Below are 24,894 nucleotides of genomic sequence, written 5' to 3' on the forward strand. Positions count from 1 at the left end.
CCGCTTCTACCGTGAGCTGCATGCAATTATGGGTGGGTGACACCACCACTACCCCACCACTGTCTGTAGACACCTGCAAGGGGGAGTTGCACGGAGTGAGGAGGAACAGACATTGGAGGAGGGCAGTGCACAGGCGGCAAGTGGGGAATCCATTTTCCCCCCTAGCCAGGAACTAATCTTAACGCTGGAGCCAATAGCCTCCCCCCACTCCCAAGGCAGGCTCCCAGACAATGACCCTGGAGAAGATACTTCTCCATTGTCTTCTTTTTATGCAAGGTGGTGTTGAGGGAGAAATAGATCTTTCTCTCCCCCCATCTTTTCCCCCAAGGAAACACTGGAAAGGAAAAAGTAAGTCAGGGACAGAGATCCAGGTCACTTAATACCCATCACGGAGGTGGTGTTCTAAGTGCTCACCAAGAGTCACATTCACTTAGTTTGTCTGGGTGCTCCTCAGTCACTTGTATCGACTTTTGCGTGGCGAGTGCTTACGTAGCAAAGAAGGTCCTCCAGCCCAATCCGAGTCTCTGCGCTTTATTACGACAGACGTATTAAATAAATATTATTAGTTACAGGCAGCTGGGGCAGCCATCTTTTAGGCAATACGTATGCAAAGAGAATCCATGGTGCGTTTTTATACCAGAGGCAAGTCGCAGTTGTCTCTCCCTTTTCCTCCAGTTTTTTGCTTATACTGAATTCTGTCTGCAGCTTCCGCTGGGTGCAATAATGGTCTAAACCTCAACCATGAGGTTATGCTGCTGTTTAGCAGTTAGTGTCCCAGCCCAGAGGTGGGTGCATTTCAGTGGTAGATGAGGAATGATCTCCGTGTAGTTTGTGAAGTGCTTGGGTACTGTTTAGAAAAGCTCTCTATAAAAATTGTACAACATGGTTTGTCTCGCCCTTCCCCACAACACTCCAATCACTTATCAGTTATAAGACACCCCAAGTACTGTTTATTTGTGGACTATATAGTCCACATTTATAGGGAGCACGATCTCTGCAGTTTAAATCACTAAACAAGTCATTTCATGACAATCCAACTTTATTGAATTCACAAAACTTTTACTCAGCTGCAGAATCAAAGATCATGACAGATATTAGATTCATCACACCATGCAGCTTGTATCTCATCAGTCCCAACAACAGGATAGAACTCCCAAATACATGGCTACAGGCTTCGCTAAGGAGACAGACTATAGGTGTTATTGATGCATCACTACATATAAGTGTTAAAAGCAAGAGCACAATAAGTATCAGATGGCTCACAGGACTGTCCTTATTACTGTAGACCATTTTAATCAAAGATGCTTTCAATAAAACTTGTTATAATTGGACACATTTTTCTTAGCAACAAGATTTTTTGTTAAATTTCACATGCAGAGAAATTGCAGGAAGAATGCTCTAGTGATTCAAACATTTTGAATATTTGTGTCCCTCCACTCATTACATTTTTGCACATTCCCTCCCCAAAATGCTTCTGGCTTTTTGGGTCACCTTTCTTCCAGACTGAATGCCTAGAAAATTAAGTTTAAACGGACTTTTCTTATGGACAGAAGTAATCCACTGGATGACTAGATCCATTGTCGGTATTTAAACTGATGACAAAGATACTATTTTTATACCATTATTGGAAGAGAAAAAAACCCTACCTATGAGGTTTTAGCTGCATCATCTTGAGATTGCATTGAAAACAATTGATCACATTTTTATTATGCTACATCTAACATCAACTGTTTTATAACAGATATTCCATCTAATATAGTCCAAGCATATCAAGCTAAGCACTAAACACTATAACTTAAAAGTGAACAAAACAGAATCTTGCAAATGCAGCCAATTAAGTGTTTCTCATTTGATTTGAGAACAGTATAGACATCTCAACCATGTGTCTTGCAGCTAGCCTGAAAACAGAAGTTACCAATACAACTGTTTGTCCGTCCACTCCCGCTAATCCATGACACACATCCCATAGAAATGATCCCCAAACTGTGGTTTTCATTTTTTGGATCTCTGTCAGAGCATGGACAACTAGAATTGGACTCCCACTGCTGACAGCTCTGGGCAGCACAGGGATACGCAAGTTGCTACAGCACAGCATGACCTTTTCCAAGATTACTCCAGAATGGCTCTCTAATGCTTTGGTGCACTGCAGATGGGCAGACAGGCCTAGAGAAGACCCATGCATCCAAAAGCAGGCATCCTTAGAGGAACTGTCCACAGGGAGTATTTTAAACTCTTCAGTGGGAAACAACATTCCAGCACATCAGAAAACTTGGTAGGATTCCTTATGTGAAAGGGAATCCAAAATGCCTGAATACTAGTTAACTCTTTATTGGAGAGCATGTACCTCCCAGACCACGTGTAAAACCTAGAAACACTTGTGTGGATAAAAGTTCACAGCACCTGAAATCTGTGCAGGACTTCACACAAGGAAAAGATCCCAGATCCCATAAAAATCTTAGAATTCCTCAATAGAAAGTAGAACTCTTTAGGAGGGAAAGCGACCAATGAGCACCTACAATGAATACAAGGTAGGACTCTTTACGAAATGTGCAGTTGACACTTTCTTATGGAGGAAAAATCCAAAGCTCTCCTGAGCAATATGCAGGATTCATTACGGGGAATAAGACCCCAGAGCTCCTGAATATTTCAACAAGACCGCGATCACCTTAGTGAGCAGGTGGGGGAACCCAGCCCATGGAAAGCAGCGAAACCCACTTTCCAATTATTCCCCCCTTTGTGTGTTCTTGATGGGCCATACAACGTTAAGGGTCTTTTGTCCCATCAAAGCATCTTTTTCTTCTTGGCAGTCACACTGGATACCACCATAAAGCTCTGTCTTTGTCCTGTCAATTACTCGGTTTCCAACTTTGTCCAGCACTGCACTGGTTTCTTCCTCGTTGTTCACACTCATGTTGTCTATGTTCCTTCCTTGGAGGAGTTCTACGCAATCAGTGAGTTCCTGTCTCTGACCAGCTCAGCATCAGCTCCTGATCTCTACGCTATTTTAGTGCTTTTGTCCTGCATTCGATTGCTTTCCTGCTGAACTGGTTTTGGAAAGATCAACTGGCCCATTCTATATTTCAAGACCACAGCTAGTCCAAATAACCCCACTGTGATCCAGCGCTGAGGTCACACTAGTTCCTTAACTAAATCCCTTTTTGACCAAAGGAATATTACTATATTTTTGACATCAGGTGTCTCTGAACGACTAGACAGTCGACATGCTGCTAAACATCCAGGCTGGAATGCTGTAATACTTTGCTTTGCTAAAGCAACTCCAGAAACTTCAGCCCCTGTAAACTTCTGCCACCAAAACTCTTGAGTTTCCTCCTCTCTAATCCTACCGTGTCTGCAGTGGCTTTGCATTGTATTTCACAGGGCATACACAGTTCCATTATGAAGAGCTTTACCTGTCAATATATTTAGTCAATTTCAGCATCTTCACAATTCTTTATGGACTGGTCTGAGCACCGAGATCTAGCAAGGAAAGCCGCTCAATGACTCCTACTTATCGGCACAGGACATTCAGATCGCCAACCTTTAGCTGCGTCCCCTGGTTGTTTCTCCAGTTTCAGAGGGTTTTATAGTTGTGAACTACAGCAAAGGTCTTCTAGACCGCATACAATGCCTGGAAGGAGTCAAAGCAATTACTATACGTGTTCCAAAGTAAACCCATGTCACAGCACGTAAAGTAAAAACAATGCATTAGGAGAATTAAAAAATGCATTGCCAGAAACGTATTCTCCTTCTATCATCCTTTCCAACATGTTGCTAGTTTAGAAGATTCACCAGCCTACGTGCAGATTCAATGCCAAAGAGGACACATCGCTCAGAACGATGCTTCAATTTTGCATGAAGGCAGTTTTCAGAGCTCAGAATCAAGGCCAAATGGCAGAGAGAGACTTGGCACTCAGGGAATGCCATACTTCAGAAGAGAAACTTCTCTGACCCTGCGGTGAGTGACCACAACATTAATGCTGTTAGACAAGCCCAAGACATACTGTTTTTCTCCACTTCTTCCCACAACCCCTCAAAATGTAAGGAGGTATTGCAGAACTGTATAATGTAAAGAAGTAGAGCCCCCCGATACATTATGTGAGACGGATGCTTCATTTCAAGAGCCATAGCAAAGAGCCTTTAGATTAAAAAAACCACATCTAGTTTTTTAGGTAAATTCTGTTCATTTCAAACAGGGCTGTTTTTTCTAAATGCTGGGGTTGAAAAGCACCTTGATCTCTACAGCAGGAGCCTTCTGTGGTGCTGCTCACCTTTCCGATCTTTAATACCCCGCAAATGTTCAGAATTTGTGTTGTTCCATCCCATCAAATCTTGCTTTAAGACAATGCAGATACGCCAATGATAAATCAGTAACTTCTTAACCCTAGCTACTACAGAGGAATTTCTGCAGGGCTTCTTTCTGAAGACCCTTGGCTTCGATACATGGTTCTTGGGTATATCACTGTCATTTGCTTGTCTCCTTGAGAAGTTTCTGGTCTTCTATTCCAATATGCTACCCCATGTTGGCTTTTACCATCCAGTGCTAAAGACTTGTATTTATTTAATTCAATCCACACCCATCGGCAATAGTGTTAGACAAACCATGTGTAGGAAGTATCTTCCATAGGTTTAACCATTTCTAAAGGCCTCCGATACGTGTGCAAGGCTGGTCTCTTGCCTATAGACTACTGCCTGAGCAACAGGAAATCAGACAGCAAAAAAATCAATCTCTAGAACCAGTGATGGGATCGAGCAAGAGAGGGAGACAATGCTGGACTTTTTCAGAAAAAAGAAAAAAATTCCTACATTCGGGACAGAATCAAACTCCCATTGACATGGGTGGTAATTGGATCTGACCCTTATGTTTAGCCATGAAAATCATTTGATTTTGTCATATGGTCATCATTTCTCTTGTAAAAGAAGAAACCGGGTTCTTCTTTTACAAGACTTTTGCTTGAACTATCTTTGCTAACTAGTGATTACAGGGAAAACCTCAGAGTGTTTTCATGGTCATCAGTGCTCCACCTATGGATTTAGGAATTCAGATGGGAAGAATGGGACGCACCAGCCCTCAAACTGCATGCGACAGCCAGTTAAAACCTCCTGCCCAAACAGAAAGATATTGGTGCTACTTGACCCATGATTCAGTTGATGCATTGTGTAGCAAAAATCTCTGTCTCCCTCTGTAGAAAGAGGAACAGTGGAGCTGTTGCCTCCTGGAGTATTTGGGATTTCTTCTTTAGTATTGCTATAAAAACCCGGTGCCTTAAATTATTTATTACAAATTTAGTAGGTTTAAAAATAGAATTCCTGTTCTGCCCTCTGTGACCCTATTTTTTTAAGTTATAAAACTGGAAATATTCACAGTAAAATCTTTTTAGAGACGGAGAAAAGTTCTCGTTCTCCTTTACATTCGTGTGCGGTAAATGCCACCTTTCTTCAGCTGTGTCAAACTAGAGCACTAAATCCAGTCTGTAGATCTTGCTTTTCTAACCAGTAACTTTCCAGTACTTGCAGGACTGCAGTCTAGTGGTTTTGGATAAGCAGAGAGCCACTAGAAAAAGCCATCCAGCAAGCTAAAGCAAGAACATATGTGCTTTGAATTAAACGAGCAAGCTAGAACTACAATAGTGAATCCCGGAAAATAGTGAATCCCGGAAAGAGAGAGAGGGGGCTCGAGCAGATGTAAATACCCTGAGCAAACCGATTCAGGTGTGACAGCCTATTTCAGCTGGCAGAGCGAAAGCATAGTGCCACTGGAAAACACCCAGAAAGCAGGATACAGCGCTTCAGTGAACTGTGCTTTAAATTTGTAGATCAAGTTATGTTTCTCGCCAACACCCAGGAAAATAACGAATCCTCCCTCATAATTGAGCAGCACCCCAATCTTGGTGGCCTTGGTGTTGGGCAGACATTTTTCAAGATCATTATGCCAGGCTGAAATTTTCGAATTAAACCACTCAATGCACCAGGAGCTGCTGTTCCGCCCCAGGCGGCTGTCCGCCCCTTGCCTGTCCATGCTCCCGTAGCAGATGCCGATGCCGCAGAAGTTGTTCCGTTGCAGTTCCACTTCCCAGTAGTGGATGCCCCTCTTGAAGCACTGGAAGCCCAGCACTTGGGAACAGTAGGTGAAGCGCTGAGGGTGGGGGCTATACTTCTGGGGTATTTCAGAGACCGACATCTTGGTGTTTCTGTCTGATAACAGCACTTTGTTATGAGCGGTGTTGAAATCCAGCGTGATTTTAGCAGCATCTATGGAGAAATACATAGATACATTATAAATACTAAAGCAAGGTGTGAATGCATGGACGTGCGTGCGTGTACACATACAAAGAGCGGGGGAGTGAAGGGACGGAACAGTTACTGGCCCTATTGCTTACTCTCCAAAACACCAGTAGCTTCCCCTTTTCCACATGGCAGCTAGTGCCACACAACACACTTTCCCCTCCGGGTGGGGGTGGGGAGGACAGGAATGGCCACCACAGCCAGGCTGGGAAGGAGAGGAAAGATAGCAGTTTGAGATCTGAACACACACACACACACACACACACACACCCCTAAGTGCTCTCTGGCTACATGATCCCCTAACCCAGACACAGACTTACACACAGTCTGATCACAGCCAAATGTAAAGGGAAAGAGCTAGTGATGTGTTAACGAATAAGGACAGATTAAAAACACAACCCATCCCACCAAACCATGTATCCTCAAGATCATTACACACACACCCCGACCGATCACCATAAGAAGTGCGGCCTCCAGGGAATTAACCCTGCAGCCGCTACTCTTTGGCTCCGATCCAGCCGAACTGGTGCACAGAAAGGGGGAAGCGTGGGCGTTGAGCAAGATGCCTGCAGTCAGGGTCAGTACATGGGAACGGGATGAAGGCAGCGCCTGCTGATTCACCACTCCGCAGCGCCAACAGTCATTCCTCCAGCAGGCTGGGGGGCCAGGCCAGGACCCGTGGAGGCTCCTGTAGCCCTGAGACAATGGCCATGGTTGTGGAGTGGCTCGACTGCTGCTCTGTGGCCTGGGTGATTTTGGGGTGGCGGAGGAGAGTGGAAGGATCCCTTCTCGCTGTATCCCAAGGGAACTGACAGCACAGCCCTGGTACTCTGGCAGCGCAGGGGTTATTGATGTGGCACTTAAAGGCATATGACATCATCAACCTACACCCCTGCCTGGAGGTGGCCACCCCTCCCAAGACAGAGCTCTGCAACATGGCACGAGAACCCCAGGCCATACCCCACAAGTGTAGTGCCAAAGGGCAAGCCAGGCAATGACACACGTGCAACATAACAAGCATTCCACAATGCCGCCGACACAGCGTAGCTGTAGGCGGATCACCAGGGTTCTAAGGGTTAGAGTGAGCAGAGAGTAGTGGAAGGGAGAGAGCCTCACACTGTGGGTCTTGAAACCAATCCGCAACTCTTAGGGGTCAGCAAGAGACCTTTCTGGGGTGGGGGAAATGATCCCTTATCTGCCCACTGTGGGCTTTCTTCTGAAGCATCCGGTGCTGGCCATTGCCGGAGACAAGATACTGAACTAGATAGGCCATGGGTCCGATCCCACCATTGCAATTACTATCTTCCAGTCTGAAGTCTCCCTTCTTTTAGGAGCCCAACTCTCATTTTTAAAAATGCCTTCGGAGCCTAAATGCCATTCATGTTCAATGAACCCCACCTGCGGAGCTGAATTTTTATACCCTATCCCAGCAAACTCATTTGGAGCAGTGATTCCAGGGCCATAAGTGAGTGAACCTCAAAATTAGTGTCACACTTATGCTAGCAGTGAATTTGACCTACTCTGGCAACAGGTCCAGGATTTTAGTAGTTAACGGCCTTACCCTTTTTCTAGTAACTCCCCTCATATATATCAGTTAACCGGCAATTTCAGTACATTAATAAAGCCATAGCGATGCAAAGATCCAGAAAGAAGTGAGTCACATAATACCACTGAAGTCTAATGTGATCATAATAAGAATCAGTCATTTTTAAAACGTAATACATCAGGTTACTTACACTCCAGGAGCTCCTCTCTCGATTTCGTTAAAAAACTTTCAAGAGATGTTGCGCCTGGATTCGCAGTGTTTGGTGCTGAATTTATGGAAGAAAAAGAAACAATGGCATGTCACTTAATTTGTCATTGGGGAACATGCAAAGTTCATGCAGTTTCCTTACATGTAATCCAATAATGTCCTAAAGCTAAATCTATGAATCTCAGATTAATAGATCAGGCCATAGAAAACCAGAACCCCTCTGCACATGGGACAGCCTGGAGAAATTCCAGTGGTTGTATTAAAAAGCATATTACTAGAGTGAGTTCTGTTAGCCACAGAACAGGTACAACATGGAACTTGCCAGCCAGGCATCCCCTGCCTTGTCCCACCAACAGTCATTACCCTTTTCTGCAGGGACAAGCTCAAGAGGGAAAAGGCAAACTGCAGGCTGAGTTTACATTCTCTGGCGTCTCTGTAGAGCCATCCCATGGTGGTAGCTGTGATGAGGGTTCTGGGTGTGGACTGCTCACTAACTTATTTCACACAGGCCACTACTGACCTTGGCCCGATTTGAAACTGAGACAGGTTAAGCGGCTCCACATCTTATTGCCAAGTCCCCTAAGTCACCCAGTTCCCCATCTTATACTTTTAGCTATTCTTCCTCTAAGCGTTCAGCAAGTCATGCGTGAGGGGGGACTTGCAACCTGACTCAGCTAGTCATCCTGGGCCCAATCCTGCAGGTGCACAGCACCTCCCGCAAAGCCCTCAGTGCCCTCGACACCCATTACAGAAATCAGGATGAAGGACACTTTTCCCCTTGCAGGAACAGGAAATACAGATGTAAGTCTGGGGGGGAAGTTTTGCCAGGGACTTTGACGCCGCTGGCTCAGCCATTTCCTACTCCTGCTGGAATTCTGCACCACTGCACACTGCAGAATTAGCGCAGAACTAATGTTCCCTGCAGAATTTTATTTTTTTTCCCCCACGCAGAATTTGTGATTTCTACCAAAATGCTCCCGCTGTCAGCCCCAGGTGCGGCTGGAGCTCCTGCTAAGGGCTCCTGAGGCCTGGGGAGGGTGAAGAACTCTAAGGAGCAGAGGTGAGGCTGGGGGCTGAAGTGAGGAGGGTGGGGCCTGATGGGGCGAGGGACTGTATTGATGGTAGGTTCTGAGCAGATGGGGAGAGGGCTGGGAGGGTGAACTGAGAGCAGGGGTCGATGCGGTTGGGGGGGGTGAACTGATAGGGTGGTGATGATGGGGGCTGGAGGACTGAATTGTGGGGGGTTGATTATATTGTGTTATTTTGACAAATAAAATTTGCAGAATTTTAAAATATGTGCAGAATTTCTTGGCACAGAATTCCCTCAGGTAATTTCCTCTCAGCTTTGCCAAATGCAGCCCGAGGCCGCCCTGTCTCACCCCTGCATTTCCATTCCAGAGCCTCTATTGACCCAAGCTTGATAATTATGTATATTCCACGTGCAGCTCACATTACGTCAGTGGGGGTCTTGGATCCTCCCTAGTGGCCCGCCCACAGAAGAGGTTAATGACTCTTCTACGGATGCCAGCTAGAGGACTGGGTCCTTGGGCTCAAGCACTAGAGACTAGGCTTTCAGTGAGGGAGGCCACGGGTCCAGTCCCCACAGAGGACCATTCCCACGCACAATTTTGCGAGCTAAATTGACACAGCCAGACACCTCTCTCTGGAAGAGACACGAGGAGCTTAGCGCTCATTCCCACTTGCCTCCAGCACACTGAAGTCAGCCATCCTCCACTTTGCATTTTAAGTAGTACGTTTTGGGGGTTTTTTTGGAGTAAAAGTCTCTTGAAGTTCTGAACTTACCAGATTTGGCAGGTTTTCTTTTATCCCCTGAAAAAGTAAAGGTCTCTGTTACTCAGTGTAAGGCCGGATGTATTAACATTTAAAAATAAACATCCATTGACACAGAAGGACAACGCTGCAGCTGGTATAGCTCTGCTGAAGCCAATGGAATTACTGCAGTTAACAGCAGCTGAAGTGCAGGCACATTGCAGTCCAATGCAGATTTTTCCATGCTGGAAATTAAATATTACGCATACACACCCACAGGGTGTACGTGATTGCTCACTTCTCCAACAGGCTGAAGCATACGCTACCAGTCAGTTCAGCTCTGACAATATAGGGCCTGATTCTGCACATGCTCTAGGCACAGAACTCCCATTGAAACCAACGGAAGATCTACCTGTCAAGCGCTTGCAGGGTCGAGCCAGTGGTTTTTAAACCACTAATGTACAGCTAACGCAAGACCTGTGCAACATTGCTTGTGTCTACATCCAAGATAGCTAGTTGCTATACGTTTGTTTTACCCTCTTCAAGAGCTCTAGCTACAGATTAATAGCTCTATATTATACATAGGTCATTTCTTCGCAAGGTGATTGTTTTTTTAAGCCAATGGAATGGAGGAGACCTTGTCAAATCAGACTGAAAAAGTCAAGGCAAGAATCATCAGTCCAAAAGCGCTTGCGTAGGGCACTTTATCTATGGGTCCCAATGCAAGGTACCAAGAATCTCATCAGCCTTCCCACCCCTCCTTGGCTTCAGCACCTGGCAGGATTGGGCCCCAGGAGCATAAACATAACCGAGATGAACAAGAACAATGAACAATCCATCACTCACTGGTGTCTGCATCCTCACTCAACTCCGGCTGAGGCTTCTGAGGGGCTTTACCTGTTTTTGCAGCTTCTTGTGAAGGGAGAAGACAGAACATGAGCAGCTTATAAAGCAGGACGCATCACATGCAACAACAGTCAAGGAACAGACATTTACGGCCAGCTTAATGGAGACTTTGGTCCCTTGCACTGTTACTGTGGAATAGCTGGACTAGCAGGCAGAGAACTGAAAGACCAAGGAGAGTCTTGCTTAGCCTTTCCACCTGCACTGACACACACAGCAGTGCCTGAACCACAGACCAGTGGGCCACCACACCATGTGCAATTTGCCTGGTTAGCCCTCACGAGGCACTCGACCTTGCGAGGTGCCAGGTGTTCTCAGATCCCATTGGGTTTGCACCTTGCAGAAAACTCCGCACCTCGCTGGACCAGGGCCCTGCACCATCTGGACACAGAAAAGCAGCATAGAGGCCCAGGGCATGATCTTGCCATCAATCCACAACCTTCAGGCGTTTCACATGTATATGTAGGTGCCTCCAGCAATAGGCAGAGTTGTAATTATTTCAAGTCCCTATCAGTAACACACCACACGCACTAAATTCTTGGGCTCTGCAAATTACATACCAAGAATGTTCTCTCCAAGGGCACATCTCTGCAGATGTTACCTGCCATCCCATACCAAAGCTATGTTAGAGGAATACCGTCCACTTGAACGCTGTAAAACTAACTCACTTGACTTTTCGAAAGCACACCCTTTGGTTAAGGGCTCCTCAAGTTATTCATTTTGACTTGTAAAACATTTCCAATTTTCTGCCAGCTCCCTTGCAGAAATTTAGGGGGGAAGGGGAGCCTTTTGGGTGGGTGAAGGCGCAACAAACCAACCCTGCTTGGGCCCGCCTTTCAGTGCGCATGCCTGCCTTTTGCAGCAGCCGTTACAGGTACATGCCCTCTGGTGGAGCCTAAGAAAGAGCAGGGGTGTGAACTTCCCAGTTCTGGGCTCTGCCCTGTTGGGAGGGATGTCATCATGCAAGAGACAAGATACACAACCATCAGCCACATGCACTGTACAGCTGACATCACTGGGTATACAATCTAACCAAACTCAGGGCTGGGGGAATAATTTCCCTGAGCTTTCAGTTCTCATTGTCTTGGAGAAGCTTGCTCTTGTTTCAAACAGAGATGTGATTTTCAAGTTGACAGTGCCCCTTAGTAGTCATCTATTTGCTCTCGCAGATACTGCTGCATTGACTACTAGAGGAAACAATGAATGAGCAGCATTTGGGTTTTGATGGCCACCCTGTTAACTTACGTGATCCAGCAGCTTTTCTTCCAGATGCTGAGAGTTTATTTGAAGGGTTTATTTGAAAAGCCTTAGGTTTCCACTGTAGATTTGCTGCAATGAAATCACACGTGCCATATTTTAGAGCTGTATTGCTGTAACAAGGTACAGTGAGTGAAAGCATAGTCTTGGGGTTCAAGTATCTGGCTGGGAGTCAGGAGATCTCTGCCCACATCTGTGGCAGAGCTGGGAATTCAACTAAAGCCCCACTCCTACAAACACTTTTGCTCAGCTTAATGGGGCTAAGTTCATCTTTCTGCATCTGTAAAATAGGGTACTAGTAGTTTCTATCTGTCTTAGAGTTTTATGCTGCCAGACATCACTGTAAGGTCTCAGAACCTGGCAACAGGAAAGGCACTAGTGGACGTCAGAGTCTCTAGCGCTTTGCGCCTTTCTCTATTACAATATAAGCTCTTCACAGCAAGGACTCTCTCTCATTGCATGCTCCGCACCTAACACAATGCAGCCCCAGTCCACTGTAATACTGATGAACAACAAGGCACACGTTTATAAAGATAAGCTCATTACAATGTTGTCGTCTTCCTACATCTGACACAAGGTACAACAAAAAAAAACTTGGTCTTGCCAGAGAGTTAGGTACAGTGATCAGTACCAGTACTTTGTATCTGTTTTTATTAAAACATTTAAAAACAGCCGAGAAAGGAGTGAAAAAAAGATAGAAGCAAGGAAGAAAGGAGGACAGGGCGTGGTGAACTTACTCTTCTCTTCCACACTTGGTCTGGACTGTCCGCCTGCTGTTATGGATATTTGTATCAGTAAGTACAACTGTTTCAGATACATATTAATTTTATTAGCAGCCCTTACAAGCCCACTAGCTTTTGTGCAGCAACAAAAGACTTGGCTCTGGACATGATGAAGATAGAGTGGCCTCTTCAAACACTTTGTAAACAAGCCAGATCCCCCTTCACTTTCCAACACCGTGCACAGGCCTTGTCTACACTGGAGAAGTAGATCAGTTTAAACTACATGGATTTTAAAAAATATTTACTTGAAATGGCACAAACCCCTAAAACAGGCACTTAAACCCAGTTTAAGCATTTTATTTTAGAGGTTTGGACCATTTCAACGAGATGGATTTTTAGTTATAAAGAAGTCCACCAGTTTCCCACAGTGGGCTTTAATTCAAAAATCACCCCCATTCTGAGATTTGTCTTTATCCTTAGGCATTTAGCTGACCCATGCAGCTAGACTGTACTTACAAATAAAAGTCTGATCCCACAAACACTTACTCCCTCTAGATTTTTATTTTTTTTCTCCTTCTGAGTGACTGTCAGCCTTTTATATGCCTGAACGTGAAGCTAAAGAGCCATGCCTAGACCGGCTCTCAAGGTGAGTCAGCAGAATAACTCTGCACCTCTACAAAGAGGGTATAAAACCTGACACCCTGTCACACTTCAAGAATGTACTTAATTACAGATAAAAAATACAGCCCAACACTTTTGATTTGATAAGAGGGATATCTGTCCCATTCAGCAGGTCTGCCCTGCAGACACGGAGCCAATAAACTAGAAAGCTTAATGGGGATAACCCACTCTTCAATCAGTGCTATAAAATTCACTAACATTTATTTCACATTCACCATTTTACTCTTGGCTCCATGATTTCCACCCAGCCCTACTTCCCCAGTCTAAGATCATGTATCAAACAACCAACTTTCTGCTCTCTACAACATGACTCTACACACACAGAGGAGTAAGGAAGGAAAACAACATTCTGTGCTAAGGCTGCAATAGCGGAACAGATGAGCGAAAGCCCAACGTGCTAGGAACACAGATAAACCCGCCTACAGATATACAGGAAAAGTGTCATTCCATTTCTTTCCACATTTTTAATTCTCTTGGTGAATTTCTCCTCATAGGTCCAGATACAAGACTAAATTTCTTTATTTATCACATTCTACTTCTTGATGATAATATAGCTTTCTAGGAGTTCTGTCAAAGGAAAAAACAGTGGGAAAGTATCAAGACACTTATAAGTTTATCCAAATGTAAATAAAGCGTACCACTGTTTAGTCCTGTTGACAAGCTTTAAATAAAAACACACCTACATCAGTTCTCGTTCCTAAACATCCTGAGTATTTAACTTGTAGCATTTTTATTTTGAGATGGAGGGTTTCATTACTTTACAAAACAGCTCAATTGACCAACATCCATATACAAAATTGTAACAAGCCAGAAAAGTCTGCTTCTGAATATTTTAAATTTAAAGAAGTTATACTATTTGATCTCAAAACAATAAAACAGTGGCCTGCAGTGGTAATTCTCTCTGAAATGATATCGTACCTTCCATTTTCTTCTCCTGAGGTTGATTCACCGTTCGTTTCACTATTTCTTTAAGGGAAAAGGCACCTTGATAAATGGTGTGTATCAAGTTTTGGTCCAGATCAATTCTGGGGATGAAAACATCTTTGGTTGAAGTGTGTCGCAATTTCGCTGCATTCTGTAATAAGATATGGAAGAGCTCATAAAGCCAGGGATAAGTCACTGAATAGAAAAATTTGAGTCTGGAATGTCATAACGGGCTTAAATTATTTTGCTTCTCCATTATTTCTTGTGTGTGTTGATTTATTGGGGGGAAGGGAGGTTCTATTCAAACACTGATCATTCATGGCAAAATTCAATAAAAAGTAGCGTACATGGATTATTTTTTTCCACATGATATCTGAAAACTGAGGGAAAGCTATTGTAGATGTGTCACAGCAGTGAACTTAAGTTACACCATGACTACTTCTCTGGTTAACTGACCCTGCCAGGAGGGGGCAACTGTGGCTAAAGGCTGTGAGAAAAGAAAGAAACTGGAGGATAATTTGCCTATAAAAAAGGGAGAAAACAATTAGGCAGACAACAACAGGAACAACAATTCTAACCAGTGATTCAATGGGCAAATCATATCACTGCCTAGAGTACTCTCAGGACAGTTAACTCAAAGGACTAATTTCCATGCCTTTTATAAAGCCAAATCACATAGCAGTTATTAATATAATCTTTATAGAAAATCTCTTTTTATGTACTGTTAACGGATTGATAAAAAGTCTTAGAGCAGGGCTCCTCCGAAGTCTCTTTCTGAGCTCAAAGTCGGACATCAGAACTCACCTTTAAAAATGTAATATCATCATCTTCAGTCAGTGCCATTTCAATCTGGTCCCTGATGACCTGAATTTCATTTTTCTTCTTTCCCAGGACCTTATGGACATAATCAAACTTATCACAGACTCGCTTTTCCTCTTCTTCAACCTTCTTCATTGCCTGGTTTTCTTCTTCTTCTATTAAAGCTTTAATTTCCAAGAACTCACTTCTGAGCAAATCCATCTTTCGGGCAGCTGTCTCCTAAATCACCAACATATTGACATTGGTTTCAAAGCGGCGACTTGTGGGGTAAGGCCTTTAGTGAACTATCTCTGCCTGCATTCCATTTCCCCACAGCAGTCCCCTAAAAGGCCTTATCCTTCCCCCCACATCAATGGCAAATCTCCTATTCACTTCAAAGGGAGCAGAAACAGAGCCCATCCCCACCCTCGCCCCCCAAAATCAGTCACTCAGTGTTAGGCCTGAAACAAGGCAGGTTGTGCCATCTTGTGGTTAGACTGGAGAACTGCAAATCAAGACTTCAAGGGGAAGTCAAAACACCTCTTTTGATAAGGATTTTGATAAGGATTATAACAGGTCAGCAACCTGCGGCACGCGAGTCAATTTTTACTGGCACGTTGCTGCCAGCTGGGGTCCCAGCCGCTGCCCCAGCTCAGCCCGCTGCCAGCCTGGGTGAACGGAACCCCCGGCCGGCAGCGGCTGAGCGGGGCCGGCAGCCAGGACCCCGGCCGGCAGGAGCCGGCGGACGGAACCCCAGACCGGCGGCGGGCTGAGCCGCTTAGCCCACCGCCTGTCTGTGGTTCTGTCCGCCGGTGTAGTGTATTAAATTTCTCCCCGTAGGGATGTGCTACTTGCAGAGCACCAGGACTGGCAGCCGTAAGTAGTACACCGTAAGTAGCACATTCCTATGGGGGAAAATTTAATACACTACATCCGTGTACAGAAGGCTGTGCCTCCCCAAACAACCCGCCCCCTATCCGCCACCTCCCACTTCCCACCTCCAGACTGCCCTCCTCAGAAGCCCCCATCCATCCAACCCCCCCCTGCTTCTTGTCTCCTGACCACCCCCTCCGGGGACCCCACCCCATCCGCCCCCTGGGCTTCCCCCGCCCAGCTCCCTGTCCCCTGACTGCCCCGACCCCTATCCACACCCCTGACAGGCCCGCCGGGAATCTCACGCCTATCCAACCACCCCTGTTCCCCATCCCTTTACCATGCCGTTCAGAGCATCAGGCAGCCGTAAGTAGCACATTCCTATGGGGAGCAATTTAATACACTACACCCAGTCCCGCTCAGCCCGCTGATGGTCTGGAATTCTCAAAATATGTTCTCGCACCCCTTAATCAAAAATTACACTACAATTAGCTTAAAAACTTGAAAACTTTGTATGTATATTACAGTAATCGTTAAAAAATGTATAATGTTAATAAATAGATTTGATGAAACAAAGTAGTTGTACTTATGTGCCTGTGCTTAATTTGTGTTTTCGAAGATTTACCTTCTAAAAAAATCTCGCATGTCTCGCACCCCCAGAAAGGGCATCTCGCCCATTCAGGGGGTGCGGGCACACCAGGTTAAGAACCACTGCACTAAACTAATAAGATCTGCATTTTAATTTAATTTTAAATGAAGCTTCTTAAACATTAAAAACCTTGTTTACTTTACATTCAATAATAGTTCAGTTATACAATATAGACTTATAGAAAGAGACTTTCTAAAAACATTAAAATGTATTACTGGCATGCAAAACCTTAAATCAGAGTGAATAAATGAAGACTCGGCACCCCACTTCTGAAAGGTTGCTGACCCCTGGATTATAACAACTCCTGTCTCACAGGGGTTTTGTGAGGCATCATTAACTAACGTCTGCAAATCACTTCCAGATCCCCCAAGACAGACTGGCCCGATGTGGGTGCAAAGTTATTATTCGGAAGGGATGAGCTGAATGTGATGTCTCTGACCCAGCAGGGTATTCACATGTAATAGCCCACTGGTCATCAGCATGGATTGAATTTGGGACCTCTGGATCTAACAGCGTGAGCGTCTATTGCCTGAGCTAAGAGACCAGATGCATTAGCTTGGAGGCAGTAGCAGACTCAGATCTCTATATGTGGTCCAGCTGTTAGAGGGCAACAAAGGCCCATATTGAGTTAAAACAGGTTACACCTCCTCTCCCCTGACTCCAGCTGGGTGAAGTTCAGCCCTAGCATCAGAAGCCCACAGAAATTCAGCTCCTCACGACATCCAAGTCAACAGCACGAGCCTCCACGTCACCATTTCAGTTATGCGCTCCCATGAGATGACATGGGCACGCACACCCTCAGCAAGTCCCCTGCTCCTTTGTACAGCAGAGGTGGCAGTATCAGGCAGTCAGCACATCTCACAGAAGCACCACATTCAGAGGGCAGTGCCATGCACACTCCTGCTTACTGGCAGAGGGGAGAGAAAGGCGGAGGAGTTTAAACAGTCTCCAGTCGGCTCGTCAGTGAGATTGCACAAAGCGTGCTCTCACCCCAAGGAGTGCCAGCTGGTTACCCTCACTTTCCCCAAGAGGAATTCATTATGGGGTGAATGTGGTTCTTTGTCCCCTTGTAGTGCCTAGTCTGCAATAAAGAGAGACAACATGTCTGGTCCCTTAGCTAGCGTCTGTAGCAATCTAAGGTAAACCAAATTAAGGCCACTCTCAATTCTGAAGAATGTCCACGCACGGGTTTAATGCAGTTTAACTAATCCACTTTTAATTCACACCTTTAGTTAATCTGGATTAGTTCTCCTGAGTGTCCCCATGCAGACACGCCCAGAATGACATGCCAAACATCACAGAAAAGAGTCTGGAGGTGGAGCATGGAACTGAACCCCGGTCTTCCAAATCCCACTGGACTATCCTCCCTCTTTAGGGAGCAGCTCCCACTGACTTCGGTGGGCTTGGACCAGTTCTTATTCCTTTAGCGCAAGCTGTACAGGCCCATGCTTTTCAGTGGGTTCTAACTCCACCGTTAGTACCAAACGGGGATTACCAGATAAACATAGGCCATTCTTAGTCAGATGATTACAATGCCTTCTGTACACATCCTGTCAAAATACTACTCAGATGGGTATATGACTAGGGTGACCAGATGTGTCTATTTTATAGGAACAGTTGATATTTGGGGCTCTCTCTTATATAGGCACCTATTACCCCACGTCCCGATTTTTCACACTTGCTGTCTGGTCACCCTATATGTGACAGAATGTATCCCATGTCCACACCATTGTAATTGTTTTTGTACCAGGCATGTCTTGTAAAGAATCAAATCACTTGAAAAAACTCATACGTTTGCTGGTCAACATTTTCCTGATAAAATGTGTGTGGCAACACTGTCTGCGAAGTTATAAGACTCCCCTGTATGATGTTATTAATACATGTTCCAAACCACAGCCCTACCAAGCAAAATTTGGCAAACAGGTCTGTCCTAAAAAAAAGTAATGTGTGCTCTGCTTAATTTCCATTTAAGCAGTAACCAGAGTCATGAAGCAGGAAGGGGAGACAAAGGAAGTTCAAACAGGTGGGGAAAAAACCAGCAGGGAATATTCTTCCATATAGACTGTGTCTCCTGACTGAGACTATAAAAAGGAGGAACAAACACCCCAACCCCTCCCCTCCCCATCCATTCAATGCATGTGAACAATGAAGTAAGTAGCCGATGGACTGCTGAAAGCATGTCGTGAGAAAACTTCACTTTGAATTTAACATAGTTTGTTAAATTAGGCACCAGTTGCATTTTTCTCTTTATTTTCTTGTAACCATTTCTGACTTTGATGCCTCATTACTTGTACTCACTTGAAGTCTCTCTTTATAGTTAATACACTTGTTTTATCTAATCGAGTGTGTTTAAATTGAAGTGTGCGGGAAACGCCATTTGGGGTGTCAACTGTGTGCATATTATTTCTATTACAGACATAAAAGACTGTATACAAGTTGTACGGTCAAGGAGAGGGCTGGGCAGCACAGAACATACAGCTCTGGGGTCGCCCTGCAGTACAAGGGTGATGAGAGCCAGCCAGAATGTAACCCAAGCAAGGTTGGCAGACTGCAGTTGCACACAGACATTCAGGGTGTGGCTTGCATGCTGGAAGGCTGTTTGTGAGTATCCCAGGTGGGAGCTCCTTCAGCAAGGTATCATAAGGTACCCAAGGTTGCAGGGCAGGGGTGACACAGCTGCTCATTAGTCTGGATTGTACCCCAATACATCCCAGGGTGTTTGCTTAAACGTCATTCTTATCGGAGTATTACAGGATCCACATACAAGAAGCCAGGATCCCAGTGGCTAGCATAACCCCAATAGCAGAACAAGAGCCATTTTTAAACAAGGCCTATCCACTTACACTGGCTTGTCTTTGCAGCACCTTCACTTCATCCAGTGCCAGAGAAGCTTTTTCGCTCTGATTATACAGCTCTGTTAGTCTGTTCTTCAGCTGTGACTGCAAAACAGATCAGACCCCAAATTAAAAGCATAGATACTGCACCTCTTCCCAATAGGCACCATATAAATAGTGAAAAGCAATTAAAAGGTTAGTTTTAATCAGCCTTTATCACTAACAGGATTTTTTTTTTTTTTAAATCCAATGTTCCTTAACTGTACAAACAAAGACAATCTCTGTACACGGCTGGGATGGTGAGCAAGCATGACTGATGCAGCGCCATGTTTTCCGAGTCGTGACGCACACGCAGTCCTGTATCAATAACACGAGTCCACCAGTGCTCCTATCACAGCACCTCTGTCAGAGCACACTTATCACAGCAGCCTTCCTGGCTCTTGTGGGTTTAAGACTGAACCGTAACATAATTTTAATCCAACCCCACCCTAAATAGGTACCCCAGATCCAAAAAATAGGCCTTCACATTTGGCCTACCCAGCGTTCTATTATCTTGGCTCAGTTTCTCTCCGGTGTGTTGCTAAGAAGCCCTGCCCGACCGTGTTTAGGTTCTACTTTGTACACACAGAACAACACAGTTTAGGCAGGATGAGAAAGGTTTGTTATATGAATTCAATACATCTCACTAACGGTTCAAATTGAGCCACTTGGGGGAGCATATTTGGTTTCACCATCAGATTTCCCAACCAGAGCGTGCTTCTTCTACCTCCACCACCCAGCCTGTGCAGAAGACTTTTCAGCTGAAGTTCTTAAAAGGCTGAAGAAAAAGGAGGCAAGCGTCATTCTCCTCATTTTACAGAGAGTAAATCTGAGCAACAAAGGTGAAGTGACGTGCCCAAGAATAGAACCCAGGTTGTGCTGACTTCCACTCCAGTGCCCCACTGGGCCACAGCATCACACTAGCTATGCCTGGGAGTCACAGAGGTATTTGTGCATAAACATGTTTGTGGCCAGAACCTAAACTGCAGAGCTTACAGATTTCACATGGAAATCAACGGAAGTCTTAAGAACAAAAGCTTGTAAGACTTGATAAGGCATGTGATTCCTCCACTCCCCACACTTTCATCCCTCTTAAAAACCCCTTGCAAAGGCCTCTTTCCTGGACTACTACATACAGATTCCGCCACTTGAAGAATATTTAGGAACCATTTCTGTGACACTCAGAGCACCCACTCCCTTTTAAGTCACAGGCAGTGGAAGGTGCTCAGGCCCTTGATCTAGGCCTGAATAGCTCTAGTGGCTGTAGATCTGAAGAATTAAGAGCTCTCCCTTGGCACAAGTTTTTCATAATTCACTGGACTGCTGCCAACGGGTTCAAAAGCTGCAGGTGTGCATCTGTGGTCAGAACAGAGTCCATAGACACCCCTCCCCCATCCTCTCTGTGCAGGCTGACTCTGGGGCCCACTAAGATCCCCACAAGGCTCTCTGCATGATGCAAGAGTTTGCCTGCAAGGATCTGATTGCAGATCCACGGCCTTAGTACACACAGTCCGACAGAGACTAGAACGGTGATAAAAACAATGGAACTTCACCACCCTGCTGTGTCCCCATGCTGTGACAAAGGCTAAGCCCCCCTGGGTGTCAGCAAGGTCTGCAATAGCTGCCCCAAAACAATTAAACATGAACCTGAAAGCTGTTGTAAGGCCCAAGCATTCAGTCCTACGCCAGCAAATCTCATGCTGACATCAGAGAAGCTTTAGTTAGGTAAGACTGCAGGATCAGAGGCCGAGGGTCTGCCCTGATGTCCACTGAAATACCTGGGAAACCCTTCCATTGGTTTCAATGGACATCAGGGCGAAGTTTCCAATCCTGCAAACACATTTACAACTGTGTGTAGTGCTTACTACAATGGACCCACCCTTTTGATGTCAGTGACTAAAGTCTGAGAGAGCTTATTGGGGCCCAGGATTTCACCCTAGAGATTTTAAAGAGTAGGTGAATTGGTTTGCTGGACATGTAATAGCTGTGATAGTTTGGGGTACATGGTTCCTTTGATATTGACTTTTCTCTTTCCACATTGTCAGCTATAAATCTTTTGTTTATCTTTCCCTTCTTTCCTCTGAAAAAGAATTTAAAGAAAATTACAAAGACGGCCGTCACTCTGAAAGATAATCTCCCCAGGAAAGGGTCAGAGTGGCTACCCAACTCGTACATGCAACAGCAGCAGCAAGGACAGACTAGCTGCTTGGAGACGGGGGTCTGATTTAGCCATTAAAGAACATTCCCCCATTGCAACCACTTCTCTTACCTATTCACGCCTTTGGACTGTCTGGGGGAGTCCAACGCCAGTACGAATTCATGCTAAGTCTGCGGGTGAGGTTATAAAATGGGCAACCTAGGAATGTGCCTGAGACCACCAACTGATTGCACGCAGCTCACATCTGGCTTCCTCCTGCCCTTTCCCTCTCCCCCTCCAAAAAACCAGGCCCTTATTACAACTCAGAAAGAGTCACTAGTCTTGGCTAAAAAATATTAACATAGCTCCCTATAAGCCTGGGGTCAGACTGTCTACCCTGGGCATCTTTGGCACTAGAGAATATCAGACTGGGACCTCCTGTGCCAGGTTCTAAACATGGAGGGGGTGGGGGGGGGGAGGGGAGGGAGAGAGAGAGGCCTTAATGATCCACACTTAGATGACTACCCAGCTGATTCAGGCACAGAAAACTCCCTCTGTGCCCAAATGGCTCCAAAATCTGGATTGTATCCTGGTATGTCATAGAATGTTCTCTTAAAAGAGGAAGAGAAAAAGATTTCACAGGCAGTGGAACTGAACTTCAGAGTCTGTCTTTTTGTTATAAAGTAATCTGGTCTATGGTCCCGATGGCCCTTTTGGGGCCCGCAATTCCCTAACTACCTCCCCAAACTGCTGCTCCTAAGGCCGCCTCAGCAATAACAGGGGCAGCTGTCCATGATCTTGGGAAGGGGGCACGGGGCATCTTCTAAGACAGGGGGTCTCAGCCTTCTTCTTTCTGAGGCCCCTCAACATGCTAGAAAAACTCCACGGCCCACCTGTGCCACAACTGTTTTTCTACATATAAAAGCCAGGGCGGCATTAGGGGGTAGCAAGTAGGGCAAGTGCCTAGGGCCCCACGAAGCTAAGCTGCTCAGGCTTCAACTTCAGCTCCCAGTGATGGGGCGTGAGGCCGCGGGCTTCTGCCCCACACAGCAGGGCTTCGACTTTCCACCCTGGGCCCCAGCGAGTCTAACACCTGCTCTGCTTGGTGGCCCCCCCGAACCCTGCTCGTGGGCCCCCCAGGGGGCCCCAGACCCTGGCTGAGAACTGCTGTTCTAAGACAATGTTTCTCAACGACTGGACTGTGGACTAGCGTCCGTCCCTGAGATCTCCCTATCACAGTTTAGGAAGGCAGCAAACCGGTCCCTGCTATCAAACAGGCTGAGACACACTGTAGAGCAGTGGTCACCGACTGGTCGATCCTAGAGGATCTCCCAGTCGATCGCGATCTCCGGCAGTGTAGCGTGGCTGCTGCTAAGGCAGGCTCCCTGCCTGCCCCGGCCCCACACCGCTCCCAGAAGCGGCCAGCACAGCCCCATGGCCCTGGGGGGCAGGGGTCTCCCTCCGCGTACTGCTCCTGCCTGCAAACACCCCACTCTCCCCGCAGCTCCCAGGAATGGGGAGCCGCTGGGGCAAATGGGAGCTGCAGGGGCGGTGCTTGCAGGAAGGGGCAGCATGCAGAGCCTCGTGCCTTCCCCCCAGGGGCCACAGGGGCATGTTGGCCCCTTCCAGGTGCAGCGTGGGGCCCTGCGGGGAAGGCAGGGAGCCTGCCTTAGCCATGCTGCGCCGCCAACCGGGAGCCACCCAAGGTAAGTGCTGCCTGGCGGGAGGCTGCACCCCAATCCCCAGCCCCCTCCCAGAGCCAGCAGCCCACACCCCCTCCTGAATCCCAGCCCTGAGCCAGCACCCCACACCCCCTCCTGCACCCCAGCCCTGAGCCCCCTCCCAGAGCCAGCATCCCACACCCCCTCCTGCACCCAAACTCCCTCCCAGAGCTTGCACCCCTCAACCCCCCCCCCCACCACCAATCCCCTACCCCAGGCTCAGCCCAGAGCGCCCACCCCCTGGCCCAACCCAGTGAAAGTGAGTGAGCAAAGGAGCCCGTGGAGATGGAGCGAGCAGGGCCTCGGGGAAGGGCCGGGGTAGATCCTGGGTGGCCCTTAAGCCAGTGCTGCAGCTGTCCACTGGGCGGGAGCGCTCAGCTACCCGCGGAGCAAACCCAGCCTGGGGCTCCGAGAAGAGCTCGGCCAGGGCAGGGCCGGATCAGCCCCTGGGCGCGTGCACCCCCTGGCCCGGGGCCCCCGCCCGCCTCACCTCCTTCTCCGCCTTGGCGTCCTGCACCGGGCCGGTGGCGCAGGTCTTGTGGCTGACCAGGCAGACGCAGCAGATGCAGCGGGCGTGGTCCCGGCAGTAGAACTCCAGCAGCTTGTTGTGGTCCGGGCACTTCCTCTGCTGCAGGTCGCGCAGGGGCGCGCACAGCTGGTGGTCGCGGAAAGCCGGGCTCTCCTGGTGGGGCCGCAGGTGCTCCGGGCAGAAGGAGGCCATGCAGGTGAGGCAGGTCTGGGCCGCCGCGGCCTCCAGGCAGCTGTCGCAGGCCACGTCGGAGCGGCTCCCGTCCCAGCCTTTCTTCTCCTCGGCCGGGCTCGCGGGCTGGGCGCTGTGGAACTGCTCCACCACCCGGCACAGCACCGTGTTCTTCTGCAGCTCGGGCCGGCGCTGGAAGCTCGCCCGGCACTGCGGGCAGCTGAAGCCCGCCGGGAGGCCGCTCCAGGTGACGTCCAGGCAGGGCCCGCAGAAGTTGTGGCCGCAGGGCGTGGTGACCGGGCTCTCGAAGAGGCACAGGCAGATGGAGCAGGTGAGCTCCTCTTCCAGCCCGGCCAGGGAGGGCACGGACGGCGCCCGCAATAGCTCCGCCATGGCCGGGGTAGTGGAGACAACTGCTGCCTGCCAGGCGGTGTTATTTAGGGTGCCCCGAGCATGCTCAGTAACGCACCGCACCCGCTCCGCTGGCAGCGGGAGAGGCGGGCCTGGGAGGGGAAAGTGAAACTCAAAGAGAGCAGCGGGGTGGCGGTTCCGGGAAATCACGTGGAGGAGGAAAGTTCAGTGCAGGGCCAAGCTCCCCAGCAAATCCCTCCCCCGCCCCAGGCTGCAATTTCCCCAAGCAAACAGGAAAAAGAACAGGAGTACTTGTGGCACCTTAGAGACTAACAAATTTATTAGAGCATAAGCTTTCCTGGACTACAGCCCACTTCTTCGGATGCATATGATACAGGCTAACAGGGCTGCTACTCTGAAACCAAGCAAACAGGGCTGATTCACCCCCAGCCACACCTCTCGGGGGCAGGGAGCCGCTGACGCTTAGCTTTAGGGTGACC

The 24,894-nt window shown here is 47.3% G+C and overlaps 1 protein-coding gene across 5 annotated transcripts; it reads right to left on the reverse strand.

Moving 5' to 3' along the window:
- Positions 1–1,021: 1,021 nt before the first annotated feature.
- Positions 1,022–24,572, reverse strand: TRIM25 (tripartite motif containing 25). Of its 5 annotated transcripts, none has more exons than XM_008167554.4 (10): positions 23,834–24,572; positions 19,456–19,551; positions 15,097–15,330; positions 14,287–14,443; positions 12,703–12,738; positions 11,954–12,037; positions 10,652–10,717; positions 9,839–9,865; positions 8,019–8,093; positions 1,022–6,249 (listed from the first exon to the last, which is right to left on the reverse strand). In XM_008167554.4, the coding sequence occupies exons 1-10, from the start codon at positions 24,434–24,436 to the stop codon at positions 5,720–5,722; spliced, it is 1,908 nt and encodes a 635-aa protein (XP_008165776.2). In that variant the 5' UTR covers positions 24,437–24,572; the 3' UTR covers positions 1,022–5,719. The 5 variants fall into 5 exon arrangements, with proteins under 5 accessions (XP_008165776.2, XP_008165777.2, XP_005282875.2 ...); XM_008167555.4 differs by having other exon boundaries at positions 12,703–12,735; positions 23,834–24,559; XM_005282818.5 differs by lacking the exon at positions 10,652–10,717 and having other exon boundaries at positions 23,834–24,559.
- Positions 24,573–24,894: the final 322 nt, after the last annotated feature.

Source organism: Chrysemys picta, chromosome 12, assembly GCF_011386835.1.
Source record: "Chrysemys picta bellii isolate R12L10 chromosome 12, ASM1138683v2, whole genome shotgun sequence".
Classification (NCBI taxonomy): Eukaryota; Metazoa; Chordata; order Testudines; family Emydidae; genus Chrysemys; species Chrysemys picta.